The sequence below is a fragment of the Lathamus discolor genome, chromosome 4, assembly GCF_037157495.1.
Source record: "Lathamus discolor isolate bLatDis1 chromosome 4, bLatDis1.hap1, whole genome shotgun sequence".
Lineage (NCBI taxonomy): Eukaryota > Metazoa > Chordata > Aves > Psittaciformes > Psittacidae > Lathamus > Lathamus discolor.
In genome coordinates this window covers 20,927,708-20,944,086 of record NC_088887.1, presented here as the reverse complement: position 1 = coordinate 20,944,086, position 16,379 = coordinate 20,927,708, and the positions used below count along the sequence as shown (strand labels likewise).

The window sequence follows — 16,379 nt, the reverse complement described above, 5'->3', positions numbered from 1 at the left end:
TTGCTTTTGTTTTCTGGGGGCCTTGGATTTTATTTTTCTTAAAACATTTTTTGTTATTTATATTCCTTAACAGACCTCATGGCTGGAAATATACTTTGCCTTGGGACACAATTTAACCCAAAAATCCAAAAGAGACCACTCAAAATTATTTTAAAAAGGAGAAAAGTAGATTTGTAATCACCAAACTGCTTAACCAGGCAAAGGGTCAATATCTAAAGGGAGGTTTTACGAAGCTGTGCAATGCAGGAATCACAGCTCTTTTTTTCCTTATTGATACCTTTTTTCTATTAAAAAGCTACATCAGCAGGCTGGTGGGACACATTCTGTAATGGCTAACCGAACTTGGCACATCTCTGACTGCAGTCTTAGTATTTTTCTTTACTACCTTCCAATTACTGCCAACACAAACATGAATGAGAGCTGTTTTCAAAGCTATTCAGACACTTTTTGAAGGCTTGTATAGAAATTAGTGCTGCAAATCTTCCTGGACACTAGTGGTATGTGCTATGAACTGAACTGCCCTTAAACAAGCCACCAGAATGAAAAAGGAATTGTACACCTAATAAAAAAAGTATTTCAAGATAGTGCAGGGATACAGAAATAAAAACTACTTATTTTGTCAGAAGAAACAGAAGAAATAACATAAAAAGTTAAAATGATACTATAGCAGACAACTGGAAGACTTAAAAAACCAAAAAAATACTAATTTTCAGGAGTGAGAAAACTCCAAAACTAGTAAAAAAAAAGCCCCAACTTAAAATTCCTTTGGAAATGGGATAATAGAATTGGAAGCAAAAAAATAACATCTGCATTTAATATTCTAGTCTAGGAAAGGTCTGTGAAAAAAACTGCAGGACAGTGAAACTGATTTCAGAGGATGCAGATGAGCACCATTATTGCTACACAGGAGACAGAGTGAAGAAAACAAAACCCACAGGAAGCCTATTTCTATCTCAGGCCACTCAAGGTTTATTACAAACAGGCACTTCAAGGAGGGAAATACTGAAAATTGTGGATAATGACCTTACCTTGAATCACATGTGGAAGGTCTTGTTTGACTATTATCATAGGAGAAGTTACTGCAATACTTTCATTTTAAGGGCAGTTTAATGTAAAATTATGAATATACGAAGAGCACAGAGTCCTGAGTATGCCAATGAAACCAGGAGTTCCACTGTGAGCAGTGTGAGCAGCATTGTGAGGAAACTCAAAAACAAGAGACCTGTATGATGAATGAGATGAATTATTACAGGCTTCACTCCTCAAATGACTGCTTGGAAGCTAGATTGTAATTGCTCTGACCAAAATGATCAGTCCTGTAGCTTTGACTATTTTCCAAGTGGAATAAATAGTATATTTCCCTCCAAAACTGTGACAGAATCTCCATGTGGAGGATGAAAAATTAAACTGACAGATTAATTCATAGTGGTGCATCCCTTTCTCCCATTTTACTTTGCTAAGAAATCAATGGCATTTGTATTAACATACAAAACCAACGTGGACTGCATTAAAGAAAATGGGCAAAATTGAGATTTACAAGATCAGAAGCTACCTACAAAATACTGTGATACAATAATTTATGTTGGAAGTGACTTACGAAGGTCATCTGGTCCAGGCCCCTTTTCATGTTTATTTTAAAGCTACATTAGGTTGCTCGGGGTCAATCAACAAGCACAGTAGTTACACTCACTGCTTGAATAACAGTAAAAACTTAGTACCTCAGTGCTTGGTTCAAACTAACTACAAGAAAGAAGGATGAATGCAACTTAACTATTTCACTCATTTAACAAGTGAAGGACTAATGGAAGAATGAAGATGGCAAAAGCTGCAGAAAAACTGATGTGTGTTTAAGTGTGATATTGAAAAGAAGGCTGAGTGAAATGTGACCTGGATCCACTCTAAAATTCTTAGAAATAATGTAAAGGTAACAAAAGCTAACTACATCACAAAGTTGTAACCAACAGCTGCGAATATGTGATTATTAGATCACAGCAGTGCGTCTGTAACAGAAATGCTTAAGCAGAAGATGTTCATAAAACAAGAAAATGTTTGCCTTGTTGGGCAGCAGTTATATCAAATATATATCCATCCTATCAGGAAAAATCCTTTAATAAATGTGATATTGTCAACTGTCAGGCACGCCTTACTATGAGAGAATGACATGAATACAGCGTGCGTTTTCTTGGGGGAAAAAAACCCATAGGGATCTCAGCACTCCAACAAAATCAAGCTGTACAGGAGCCTTTAGAACCATAAAAAAACCCCTCAACAATACACAAAGAAACCCCTAAACCCAACAACAACAACATAAAAAAACCCAACAAAAATCCAAGCAGTTTTGTTGCAAAGCAACTGACTGTGCCCCACTTTTAAAGGGTGTATGTCCTTACAGATAGATTTTCAAATCACTATATTCTTCTCACAGTCTTGACTTCTTGCAGTCAAGTCACCAAGAACTTGATGCTAGCATATATATTGTAAGACAATCAAGATATATGACCAACTGCATTAATATATATAATCTTATTTGTTTAAAATTAATCCTCACAATTTTTATGCCTATGAAAGTCCATTTTTATTTCCATTTTAGCATGGTATGTGCTTGTTAAAACCAAATACTTGATAACTGTACTGAATGTCAGAACTCCTTTTGTTTTTCAGACAGTGCATTTTTAATGGATCTAGTCACCCTTCAGACAGCTAAATGGACACACAGAATACTACATGATAATCCTCTGATTCAGAGAAATTTGCATTCATTTAACGTTTATGTTTGTACTTACTGACAGCTGCAGTCATACATGCAATTTTTCATGAGACTGTAAGAGACTCTCATTGCTGCCACATCTCATCTGCTTTTTCCTTCCTTATGACCCTTCCAATGGTTCTAGCTAGGTCTGCCTGACTTCACCTTGCTTTCTTTCTGAAGAAACAGCAATCTAAATATACTTTTCTCTCAATATCAAGGCCTTTGCTTTGCTTTCATGTTTTTTCTACACTTAACCAAATTCATCCCATTTCTGTTACCATATGTGACACAGAGTTTGAGTGTGTAATGGAAAAGAATTTCACTAATAACACACAATTCTTATGAAGGATGCAACTGTATTATTTTAAAGCATTATTCAGAACTAAAATAAAAACACAAACAGTGCAGCCTGGCAAGTTTAGCAGCACCTACAGCATTTTGCGTTCACTACTCCAGAATTATATTGCTTTACAATGTATTTCTTCTAAGCTTTTTCAGCTGATTGATTGAGGAAACTGATGCTTGGTCTCCTATTGTATTGCCAACATATCGTAGTTGCCTCTTAACAAGACAGAACAACCTAGCTGCAGTTCACCCTTTCACAAGACATTTGACTTTAAGAAGTAAGACAGATATTCTTGATGCAATACACAGAAATGCTAGCCCTTCTTACGAGTTTTGGAGTCTGTCAAAGAAGCTGTTTTTGGGTATCACAGTTTCCTCTAGCCTTTCTTTTCCAATTCTCTTCCCTTCCCCTCCACTTTCTGCAACAGTTCGTCGTTCCTAAAGTACATGAGCTAAGAAACAGCACCCCAGATTAAACCACAAATTGCCTAAAAATAGAGGTTCAAGTTGGGTTCTATGCAGAATTTTGTGCTGTGCTTAAACTGTTACCAATTTAAGGACAGTAATAGAAAAGGGCAATTTATCTGAAACAGAAAAATCCAGTCACCAAAGCCAAATGGATGATTTTTCAGGAAGAAAAATGTGTCATTCATTAGCTTTCTGATGCAATCAATAAGCAACACAAAGAACAAGTGGTTTCTTCCCATCTCTGAATTTTACCACAAAACCAGAAGAATAATATTTTAAGAGATATTTTTTTTTTAAAAAGAATTATAATGTTTATTTGGACTGCATGAGATGCGCATCATCAATTAGAATTCACTGACCCATTTTTAACTTTCCAGGTGTTTCAAGACACTGAAAGAAAGCTACATACACAGCACAAATGCATCTTTCATTCCCATGTGCCATGCATAGTCAAACTTTGTACAGTGCCCAACTTGCATTGCAGTATTTGAATGAACATCTCTAAATAAGCAAGCAGACCAAGCCAGTTGCGCAAAGTCTCCTTAAACCCTGGAAAGAGACAACTGTACATATAAATGTTTATCTCACATATGAGGTTAATATTTCTTGTGTTCACCTTGTTTCTTTATCTGTCAAATGCAAGAGCTATGTTGATAAAAAGCAGTACATTTTCTTACATTGGACTGTTAATCCAATGTCTTTCTGATAGAACAGGTCACTTCTGCAGTTTGTCCAGACCATACTCTTGTAAATTTCCTAAAGATTCCTTAAATGCGTATTATCTGTTAATTTACAAGAAAGCAAAACAAAGCAGACCTTTTTCCTATCAGAACAGGAGCAAAACCAACTTGGTCTTATATATGTATGGATTTTCAATTGAATTGGCAGACAGCTTACAGTCAAAAGTACTTGGATTAACTTAGAAAATTATTTTATTTAATTACCTTGTGTCAGGTTTTAGGTTTTCCACAGTAGAATGAGTTTGATTTGTAGTGATAATCGATTTCTCCTTTTCACCATCAGTTGCTCCATTTTCAGTTGACACAACCTCATACTCTGGAAAAATACAGTACAGAAAAATGTGTTTAAATAACAGGTTACTTGAGCTTCTTCATTGTCTCTTTCTCATCTAATTCCCACTCCTACTGTCTAATAGGCTGTAAAGAAAACTTAGGTGAATCAGTCTGGACATTACTATGCTAAAATTGTTAGGAAAGAGATCCAATTCCAGATTTCCAATTGCCTAGTCCTTCATACTTCCTTATAATTCAGTTATGGGATGGAAGGTATTCAACCTCTCACCTATGCCCAAAGGTACAGTACTGACAAAATTCCAAACACAAATAAGTATTCTGCAGTTTGAATAAAAAGGTGTCAAAAATAAAAGTAGAGTTTCTAAATGCTTAAAACTTGATTAAGACCTAATCAAGACCTAATATTTTTAAGATTTCCAGAGGAAACTGCCCAACCAACTTGGATTGTGCACTTAGGGAATCTGCCAATTTAGAATGAAATAATTTTGCAGAAATATATTTCTGTATGTATATGATTTATAGGGTCTAACTACTTTCTTTTCATCTCACTGGGATGTATCATCAAGCAAAAGCCATGCGCTAAACAGGGAATTAACAACAGATGTTTGGGAAGAAGGTACCCCTTTAGTCGCAGCCCTGTCCAAGACACAGTCTCTAGCAGCAACCTTTGTACCAATTCATTAATAAACACACTGAGTATATTGCTTATTTTCCTCTCTTTGTAAAGAAATTCATGTCTCCAGTGCCTTCCTTTCCCCCTCTTAAAACTGGTCTATAATACCAAGTGCAGCTTTACTAATTGTAAGCTAGCAAAGGAGAATGTTTTCAAAGAACATTTGCAATGAGCATTTAGATCTACTGCACAATAAATAAAGCTGGTATTGCTATAATAAGGGTGGTGAGACACTGGAATCAGTTGCCCAGGGAGGTTGTGAGTGCTCCATCCCTGGCGGTTTTCAAGGCCAGGTTGGATGAAGCCTTGTGTAGGATGGTTTAGTGTGAGGTGTCCCTGTCCATGGCAGGGGGGTTGGAACTAGATGATCATGAGGTCCTTTCCAACACTAACTATTCTATGATTCTAATATTGTGTGTCCAAAGATAGAGACCATCTATCAACAGCTACAAAACCTCTAGAAAACTCCTGATTTTTTCTAATGATACTACTATTAATTTTTGAGCTCTTAGACAAATGCTAGCAAGCTGTAGGGTTTTTTTTTTTCTTTTTCCTAAAATTTTCAGTTCTCTGTACGAGGAGACCCATTTCTTGTCAACACAGATAAAACACCTGCAAAGGGATATAGTATTAAAAAGGTAAAAAATAAAAGCCTTTCTTAGTTGTTGCTGGACTCTCAGATCCTCACTCTTAGTAAGCGTAGGAGATGTATATGTTAATGAGCATACACACAAAAATTGAGCTGATCTTGATCTCAATTGTGCAGCTATAGCTTTCTTTACACTCTTCTATTCAAAAAGCAGCCATCAAAACCACTGGAGTAAATTATGTAAGACAATGCAATTAAGTGGAAGTGCAAAGCAGCCCTACAAAATTATGCTCTACTATTCCAAGCTTCTAGACCACAGCAATTCAATCTGAGCAATTATATACATGTATGCACATATGAATTTCAGATTTATTGCAGTAGTTCCAAAAGGGACTTCTACACTGCCTCTTTTTATACTACCTTGTATTAGACTCAGTTATCTAGAACATATACAGAGCAATGTAAAACTTTAAAATCGGGTTTAAGTTATGTCAGAAAGTTAACATGGAGGAAGGAACTACTGCCAATACTGAAGATTTCAAAATTTCCATGTTCAGAAGTCCTCCCCAACACAGTCACCCATGAACTACAAAAGACCAACCACTGCTTTTTAAAAAGAAACTCACAGACTTGCAGGAATGGGCATCTCAGATGAAGGGGGGTGAGCTGGGTATGTAGAGGGCTTTTACTTTAGGCTGTTTGTTCAAGTGGGATCCCAGTGTAATGATCAAAGACATAAGCATTAATAGTTAGTATCCATTTTGTATGCATTTTGTAAAACATACCTGGGTTTTTTCTCTGTGCATTTCCTTTTGGAAACAAACACTTTTTCCTATATATCCTCCAAGGGCTGAGTAAACCATGGGAAAAAAACAGCAAACTATGCAAAAGCCTTTATTTGCCCTAGTTAAGCCTCATTTGAGAAATTATTTTTACTAGGAAGCATGGAAGGGAATGTGGATATCCACTGCCTTAGGTACATCCAGATAGAGTTTGAGTAGGAAACTTCACAGGAATTCTATTTTGATGTGTTCTGCCTGCCCCAAGTCAATATGTCATGTGAATTTTTTAATTCACTTAAATTGGAATACACAGCACATGTGAACGGACAAGCAAACACGTGCACGCACACACACAAAGCACTGTTGAGCACATCTAGTACCTGCATGTTACTCAGTGCGTGAGTCTTGGTGCACAAGTCAACAAACATTTCTGTGGTAACACAAGGGTAGCAGAGAACCAGCAAAATAGTTTTTGCTCCTGACCTTTGCAGCCTTTATGAAAATAAGGATGTCAGCTTCATCACTGTTTGTTTTTAGGAATACCAATACAATGAAACCCCTTGAACATAGCTGAAAGTCAAGCAAGGTAACCAGCAAATGATGTTCTCTGTTTCCACAGTTCTATCTGAAACAGTGCATTAAAAAAAAAAAAAAAAAAAAAAAGTGATGTCTAAATCACATGATTGAAAAAACATGTATAAACTACAAAAATAAAAAGAGATGACAAAAAACTTGATTTAAGCCTGTCTAACCAAGTAATGTCATACTGGTGCCAATATGAAGTAATCACTGTTTTCAGAAAATGGGATTCAATGCCTTCTCTTGAATTCACAAAATGTCCTTGGATGAGTCATTAACAGAGTAATTTTTTGAAGTTAAAATGAAGGAGACAAGCTCAGTAAGTTTATTTGTAAACCACAGAGTTCAAACATTAGTATTACTCATTGAAGTTAAGAAGAATGAAGATGGTATTATGGGAAAGATGTTACATCTAGATAGGAAGATAGCTAGATTGAAAACTAAAGTTTCTCTCACTGAGGCAAAATTAATATTAGTCACATATTCTGCAGAAGGTTTTAATCTTTTCTGGTATGGGGAAGGGTATGCCCATGTCTCAGTTATCACAGAATACTCTTACAGAAGAGAAGAAACTTCATGGAAAGTTAACTTTTACAAATGCTGATTACAAATGAACAGAGAAAAGGTTCATATTGCATATGAACTGTGCATATTGCTTGCTCTATATTTCACAACACATATTAGAACAGAAAATGAATAGTATCAGAAGGCAATTAGGCCTTTGTCTCATCATTAGATGATGTGTGCCGACAGCTTTACCAGCTATAGCAGAGACATTTTTCTATTTTTGCAATACAAATGGTTATGCTGCGGTGGGTTCATTAACATGCTCAAGAAAAATGGCAGGTCTACTTCCAAGAAAACATGCAGACTAAATGCTGTTATCTAATCTAATCAAGCTAAGGACTGGTCTATGGAGGAGACAACAGCAGCAAAAAGCTTTTACTTGAACGAAAAGAAGCATTGCAGAACTGCCTGGAATATGAAGTGTTCACAGAAAGCCTTTACTCAGCCTTATTCTAAGATCACCAATAAGCTCACACTTCCTTTTCTTCCAGGATGAAGCACACTGTGGAAGACAAGCCAAGTAATCATTCTGTTTTATTGTTGGTACTTTTCAATTGCCTACCGTCTCTTTTTATTCTCCTTTTAATCCACCAGAAATGCTAAGTTTCTTCCTCTTTCCCAGAAGTAAAAAATTGAAGTTAATTTCTGTTTTGAGTGTCCCTTTGGTTTTGCATTTACTATTTTTCAAAAAGAAAGAATAGAGGCTAAACCTAGTAATTATTTCTAGAAAGTCAAGGAAGGACTAATTTGGGGAACAGAGTGGCCTTGCTTGTGACAGTCACCTGATTTTATCCCTGCACTGAAATCTCTCATGACATGCATATACAACATCTGAAAAAATCCCACTTAGAGGCTAAAGTGAATGGCTAAGATCAAGTCTTAGTCCTCACAGTTCCTAGCCTTACCTGTTCTACTCCCCGGTAAAGCAACACAGCCAAATCCACCTGGCCATGGCTGTGATAAACCAGTGATTTTGCAAATCAAAGTTCTATGTCCAGTGTAAAAAGAAGAAAAAAAAAAAAAGCACATTTTCCTAACGGGCCAGAAGAATCATAATTTTCAGTTGTTAATTGATAAACTTGTGTTGAGACATAGAAGATGACAGAAAAACTATGAATGGTCATCTTGCATGCTTACCTGTCTATGTGCTAATTCCTGCATGGCTCACAAGGGTTTATTCTCAATACAAAACATTTCTTTGAAAATGAAAAAAACAGATTATTTAAACATAGAGAACTTGGTGACCCTATGGTGAGTACTGCAAGTATTATACTGGCAGAGTTCTACTGACTTACTAGATGGATGTAAAGTTTCATTGTGTCTGACCCACTGGTCAACAATATCCTCAAGTCAAGAAAGATGTGTGTGTCTACATGATGTGTATGCATTTATGTAATAAAGACTACAGTCACATTCCTAGAACTTCTTGACTAGATCTTATCAGATTCTGTACACAGAGAAGCCAGAGAAGATACTGTAGCATCAAGACAGAGTCATACTACTTAAGTATCTTATTATGTCATCACTGACATCAATGATACAGTTGTGAAAATCTTGTTTTAGTCTTGTAGCACTGTCTCTACCCGCACTGGAGTTTACAGTAGCACAAAATAGAGGCACTGGGACTCCCTTGGCATTAAAGTATCTTTTAAATGGTATAAAACCACTGTGAAAGTACAAATAAGCTGGAAATACTGTATTCTGATACAATGGAGGAAAGAAATAAAACCAACCAGTAACGGTGTCATTGTCTGGTTTCTCCCAGTCTAATATGACGAAAGTTGGACAGCCCTCAACAGTCACCACTGTGAGGTTTGTTGGAGGATTTTGCGGAGGACGAGTAGGTTCTTCCTTGCTGTTAGCTTCCTCTTGTGGAAAATGTTCAAGAGAACTTGTGATTGAGCAAGGCACATCATCATCTTTCTTCATGTACTTGACATGGGGGGCTAAGGGCAACAGGAAAGAGCTGTTATTCAATACAAAGTGTTTTTACAAAATGCCAATGCCATTTTTCATCTCCGTCACAACTTCCATCTTGTGGTATAGATTTTTACTTGGTGCTCCAAGTCAAACATAAATGTTTAAGAATGAAAATCAAATATTCAATATTAAGCTGCTTGTTGGTTTTATTATTTTTGCTATACCTGGAATGTGCATTGCCTTCACCCCCCTCTCATTTGCACCAGTGACGAATTATCACTCTGAAGTGATTAGTGGCTGATATGCACTGTTTGAAAGAATTAACTTCTGTCATAAAATGAGATAATTATTAATAATATCTAGTAAAATGACACTACAATTAATTTGCAGCTTTTGAGTGCTATGCTAATATGAAGATGTAATGCCCATCATCACTTTGTTTCACCAGAAACAGTAGCAAGTTTAGTCCAGGGTCATCCCATCATTAAGCTTGCAGTTTTTAAAGTGAGTGACAAAATCTTCAACATTTTCTGTGGTACAGGACCAAAGCTTGAAACAAACTTTGAGGGAAACCTTGTTCTCAGCATCAGATATAGGAAGACTACTGAAGACAAACACATTAGTTCTAAAATTAAAACTTCTAATGTAAACAATATGCTCTTGGAAGAAAGATAGATAGTCTCCAGAAATGCAGTATCTTTTACCAGACAAAAAAAAAAAAAAAAAAAAAAAACCCACCAAAAACCAACCTGAAAAATCTTCTAGTACAAAAGCACTTCTTCTGTTGTCTCACCTCACTAAACTCTCTAGGTTAGTACAACAGCAATAACTTTATCATCTAGTCTACCATATGTTATCATTTCAGACTATCTGAATATGCACAGCCTGGAATGAGAGGTGAGGTATATATGGCGAGTCGACATCTCATGGTAAGTTGCACTGGGATTGCTTTTAAGTCCACAGGATGATTTTTGTTTGGTTTGGTGGAATGTGAACAGAGTGCTACTGCTAGTGTACAGGAAGAGCCACAACATGTTTGTGGGCCAGACTCCAAACTAGGAGGTGGTAGCAGAGAAGAAAGCAGAAGTAAAATTTAGTCAAGAATATGCTGATGGTCTGCACTACAGCCCTTTCACCTGACACTAAAGTGAAAAAGAATCAAATGGTGATTTGGCCTTTAAATAACCAAATAAGCTAATTTTGATGCAAGATAGGTCAGCTTTCATATATTCCCCCAAATACAAATACCATAGATATTAAAATCCTACCTTGGTACCTTGGTTTCCCTGAAGAATCTGTTTCTGATGTAGGACTTGAGCTGAAGACAGTTGCATCAACTGCGGGAAACATAGTTATAACTTAATTTGCAATAAATGAGACTTTTCAGTGTTAGAACTGTATCATTTCACAGTTCATTTGGCATTTTACATCATGGTAAAGCTATTTCATGGTAGACCTTTGCTGCCAGATCTGTCTTTTCCTTTTGAGGACTCCATTTTGGCTGTGATGCCAAGTAAACACCATACTTACCTGCTAGTATAAAGAGAGCCATAACCAACCACAGACTTAATGACTGCTGCTGGATTCAGTTTATGCAGTACATGAAAAATGCTCTTGACCTTTTGAAAAGGATCTTTTTGCACTGTAGTGGCTTTTCAGCTGGAAGCTTGTTTCATGTTCACAGATTATATAGCACTGTTACATTGGCAGATGAACTTCTCCAAAAATAGCAACAAGGAAATAAAAAATTCTGTCTCCAGAGTGTACAACTTCTACAAAATTTGAAGGAAACTGAAGGCAAATACACTGGTGAACAGAAATGTGCTAAAGCAGTCAGAATTCACGATACCAGTGCTGTATTGAGTAGCCACTATACTGAACATTACATATATATATATATATATAAAACAAACAACCCAAACATTACAATGGACTTGAACAGACAAATCACAACACGTTCACAAGCATTTCTTCATAGATCTAGTACCCAGCTTGCTTCACTGAGCACTAAGGGTCACAGTAAGTTCATGATCATTATAAGGAGACAAGAATTTCTGTATTACTATAAAGCCAGGAAAACTAGAAACAGCATAATTCATGACAATACACCTAGACCTGCATATCTTAGCTCAAAAATTTTAAGCACACCCTCCATCAAACCCATTCCTGTATGCTACTTTGAGGAGATTTAGGTTGAAACTTGTAAAGTTGCAAATTTATGAAGAGCGAATTAACAACTAACCACTATGTTTACGCCATCCCATATTTTTTCTTCTTAAATGGTGGCAGTTTGATCAGATATGGAGCACTATCAGTCACTGTCTAATAATAATTTGAACTTAAGATCTGTGCAAAAAGAGATGTCTAGGAAAAGAAGTGCCTTCTCTATTCACTTCACAGGTTTAAAGTAGCCGCTGAATAGTATTGAAAGCTTACTAAGCATATATTGATTTCTAAGAAGACGGAAGGGTTGCCATGCTCTCATTTACCAAGGTGTGTATCAGAAGACAGCCAGGTGAACTCAGTTAAGTTAGAAAAGTTGCAAAGTGGCATAAGGGAAATGAGATTCAACCCAGACAGAACATTTCTTGTATTAAATATACAATGCATAAATAGGGAAAAAAAGCAAAGGAAAACATGAAAATTTTTACATAAATGAAGAAAAAAAAAAAAAAAGAAGAAGAAGAAAAAATAAAAGAAACCAGAACTATCTTAATATGCTTACTATAATAGTCTGGAGTTGCAAAAGCTGTTGGTGTCTTATACAACGTTCCTGTCCTCACAGGTGTCGTTGGTCCAGCGGGTTTAGCTATAGCGACAGAAAGAGGAACTTGTGGCAACTAGGTGATCTTAAGGTCCTTTCCAGCCCTAACCATTCTATGATTCTATGGTAAAGGATGTATTGATTGTTTTCAAAGTAGCTGTAAAAGACAAGAACTGCATTCATAAAACATGCACATACCCCCAGATAACCAGTACATGACTGTGAAATCATAATCATAATGTAGTTACCTTCCCTGCATATATGATACAGAAGAATGTGGTAACTGAAGGCAGAACGCTGGTGAACCAAGTCTAAACCAACAAAAATCCCTATTGTCCATTAATTTCTTTCATAAAGTGAAAATTTATTAAAATTCTCATAGTAAAGATTCTCTCCTAATTTCCTTATTAAAGACGAAATTTATTAGGATTCTCATTAGAGTCCAGTTTCACCAAAGTTCTGGACATCTCTTTTTTCCCTTTTTCCATCCAGGAGGCTTTTAATGTTGGCATAGAAACCTTCCCATAATACTCACCCACTGCATTAGTAAGAAAGATACAAATAAGGAATTAATCACATCATTAATGGGAAAAAGAAACAAGATGGAATTATGAAAGGGAAAATCCAAGGACATTGAGGTAAATTTTTCCTGTTAGCACTGTGGAACAGTGTCTCCAGGGAACCAGAAGAAACTCAATTATGGTAATTAAAAATAAACTGGATAAAATACTAGTGAACACAGGGAGAAAGTGAAATCTGCCACTAGCCCCACAAGGAAGAACCAGATCATCTAACCAATTTATTCCATCTTGAATGCCTAGGAAGGTATAATACCACATAACCTGACCTCTAGTGTATGGAAAAAGGGTGAAATTTCAAAACACTGGTAAATTAATTAGACAATGTTGAAAATAAAATGTATCAAGTCAACATTATTTTCAATGCTACAGCTTAGGACTGACAATATCTTACATTCTGTTGTAACAATATCTTATGTTCTATTACTAAGGAAACATCATTGAACAACAGCAAGTATAGACATAACATTTCAATCTGCTGTTGAGTAAATCTCTGCTGTTGAGTAAATATACAGTTTGTTTCATCCAGTTTGAAGATTCTCGCTTCTAATCTGCTACAAAAAAAAAAAAATTAATGAATTATTTAGGCCTTTAGTGCCTTAATAGCATACAAGAACCCAAATGAAACAAACCAAAAAAAGCCAACAAGAAATACAGCAGAGCTGAGATCTTTATATTACCAGTGAACTACAGAGAGAAATATAAAGAGGGAAGCATTTCTCACGATGCCAAGCATAATGAGATAGTAGTTTCTGACTACCTGAAATAATGTGAGCCTAAGAATTCTTATATAGAATCCACAGACAAAACATACATTAGGATACTGAGTATCGGCTTCAGGATAAAATTAAAATAAAATAGGAAATGTGAAGCTCTCGATGTGTTCTTATACTGATACCAAGAGTAGGAATACTGTAGCATAGGAATGAAGCTAAACTCTGCACATGAAATAACTCAGCTTGCCCTGCCTCCCATGCAGTTAGTTTTCTAGGTGCCTATTAGCTCGTTATTTGTAGGGGTTAATGGATGTGTCATATATATGGGACAGAATTTCTTTACAAATAACCAGATGGGAGTATGCATTGAAGCATAATAGTTAATCTCTCCCATCTGACATGCACAGTAAGTAACTGCAAATGCTATTAGTAGACATGAAATGTTCTTAAGGTTGATCTTCTTAAAGGATGACTTGCATTACGCTACTTTGCTTTCAGCTCCCTTACTAGGGATGATTTTGACATAACTAGGTTAGGAAAATGAAAGGAAAACAGAGTTTATGTATGAAGACAAAAGACACAACACCTGCAGGTTCCAGAAGATTAATTTCTGCAGATATCCCAGATTAAAGAAGAATAATTTATACTATAAAATTTTCCTATACCCTGCTAGTCACTTCAGTATTCTCTCACACATAATATGATATTTACGCTGAAAAGGCTGAGATACCTGGCAACCCTGGTTTACCAGTAACAGTATTTGGAGGCAGAGGTTTTCTTCGCGTTTGTGTAGGCTTGACAGGAGGCATAGGAGGATGCTGAAGGCCAGGTGGTGTGGTTACTAAATGACAAGACAATATTATTAATTACTTAACGTCAAATTTCATAAAATCACAAACCCATTACAAGTTATGTTCTGACTTCTCAAACTATGTTTCATGTCTGATTTAGTATCAGAAGTGGAGAGGTGAGGTTGGAAGCTGTTGTAAGAGTTGTATTTTCAGCCTTAAATTCTTTGGGAAGTGTGTGCCATAGAGTGTTAAATCAAGCTTACACTGAAATTACGTAGCTGCTTTGGGATTTTGTACAAGTGTTTCAGTGACTCATTTTCTGTGTAGTTTATTTCTGTCAACAGTAATTTTTTGGCAGACAATAAGATACTTCTTCCCACAATAAATACCATCTCACTGTACTCAGAAACACCTTCAGTATCCTACTCACAGGATTTCTGATCTTCCGTACTTTCTAACAGATAAAACTGGTCATGCTCAGCTTGAAGTAAAAGATGTAGCAAAAGGGAAATTGTCATTAAGGACAGTTTAACCGGTGCTGTACATAAGTGAAAAATGAAGAAGCTGCTGTCACTTCAAGCATTGATATAGATAAAGGCCGTTACTAGTAGAAACTCCTGGAGCCCTCAACTAGGTTGGTTCAATGTGCATTTCCAGTCAATATCTATTAAATTTATCTGGCAAAGTCCCTTGACAGTGAGGAGGAAAGGAGAACCTAAACCTGAAAGGAGAACTTAAGCCTCTTAATTCATACTTACAAAACATATAATTGCCTATATTTTCCAGACAATTATGAAGGATTTTATTACACAAAGGAAAGGCAAAGATTTTTCTTCCATTATTCACCTTTGCACTTCTGAAGAAAAGGAGATATGTACAAAATATTTATGTAACAAAAGATTTCTTGTACCTTACAGGGGAAAATCCTTAAGAATAATATAATTCTTATAATGCAGCCAGTGTCAACAAATACGCAAGTTGCCTGATACTGAGTTACTGGCTACACAAAGTACTTTGGGTCCCATGTATCCTTAGTTTACTCTAAAAAATAGCATGACTGTGGACAAGAAGAGAGCAGATCTGAAGACTCATTGGGAGAGCCTTTTTAGAAATACTTAAAATATACAAACAGGAACATGTCCATCTTTCCATGTTCCCTTTTCCTTTTGGACTTCTGTAGTCACTTACATCTTTTTATTTTTATTTTTAATCCCTCAGAACCAGACAGGAAACAATGATCTGTCTATTTCAGGAAGATGTAATGGCTTTGAAAAGAGCATTTATAGGTTTCATATTCATTCTTAATCCCCAGAGGGAGATGAAAAAAATATGCCTAAGGACCTAAAAAAGGATAATGAATTTTTATATATACTACTACATGGTAGTATCTGATTAATTTTCCCTTTGACCATAGAGGACAGCATTGTCTAAGATATTTACTGGGTGAAAACATGCAAGTATTTACTCATCAGTGTTTTCTACCTAATCTTCTGAACAACACAACCACAATAGTTACATGCAAGCCAAAACTTCAAATTCAGTGGACTGTGTCACACTTGAATCTACTATACAGCACTCTGGAAAAACAGTAATCCCTACTCTTCGCTTCTACAAATTCCACAATGAATTGGGTAATGGTCTATAATGGTACCAGATATAATTAATAATGTGTGGAGACTCAACTTGTAACCTAGAACACACAAGAGAATTTAGGGATTTTGTGATAGTGTAGATTCTTGCAAGGACTGGTAAACTATTAGGATTTCTTTAATGTTGGGGTTCTTTGTGGATTGGGAAGGTATTTCCTTGACTCTGCCCCTCTTC

At 36.1% G+C, this 16,379-nt stretch overlaps 1 protein-coding gene across 28 annotated transcripts in view; it reads right to left on the bottom strand.

Moving 5' to 3' along the window:
• Window positions 1-16,379, bottom strand: part of ABI3BP (ABI family member 3 binding protein) — a 168,862-nt gene that overhangs the window by 14,365 nt on the left and 138,118 nt on the right. For all 28 annotated transcript variants that reach the window (XM_065676534.1, XM_065676519.1, XM_065676526.1 and 25 more), the window contains 5 exons: window positions 14,495-14,605; window positions 12,432-12,515; window positions 10,975-11,043; window positions 9,520-9,732; window positions 4,507-4,618 (listed from right to left, as the gene is read on the bottom strand). In XM_065676534.1, the coding sequence (XP_065532606.1) occupies window positions 4,507-4,618; window positions 9,520-9,732; window positions 10,975-11,043; window positions 12,432-12,515; window positions 14,495-14,605 (589 nt within the window). The remainder of the gene's footprint in view (window positions 1-4,506; window positions 4,619-9,519; window positions 9,733-10,974; window positions 11,044-12,431; window positions 12,516-14,494; window positions 14,606-16,379) is intronic.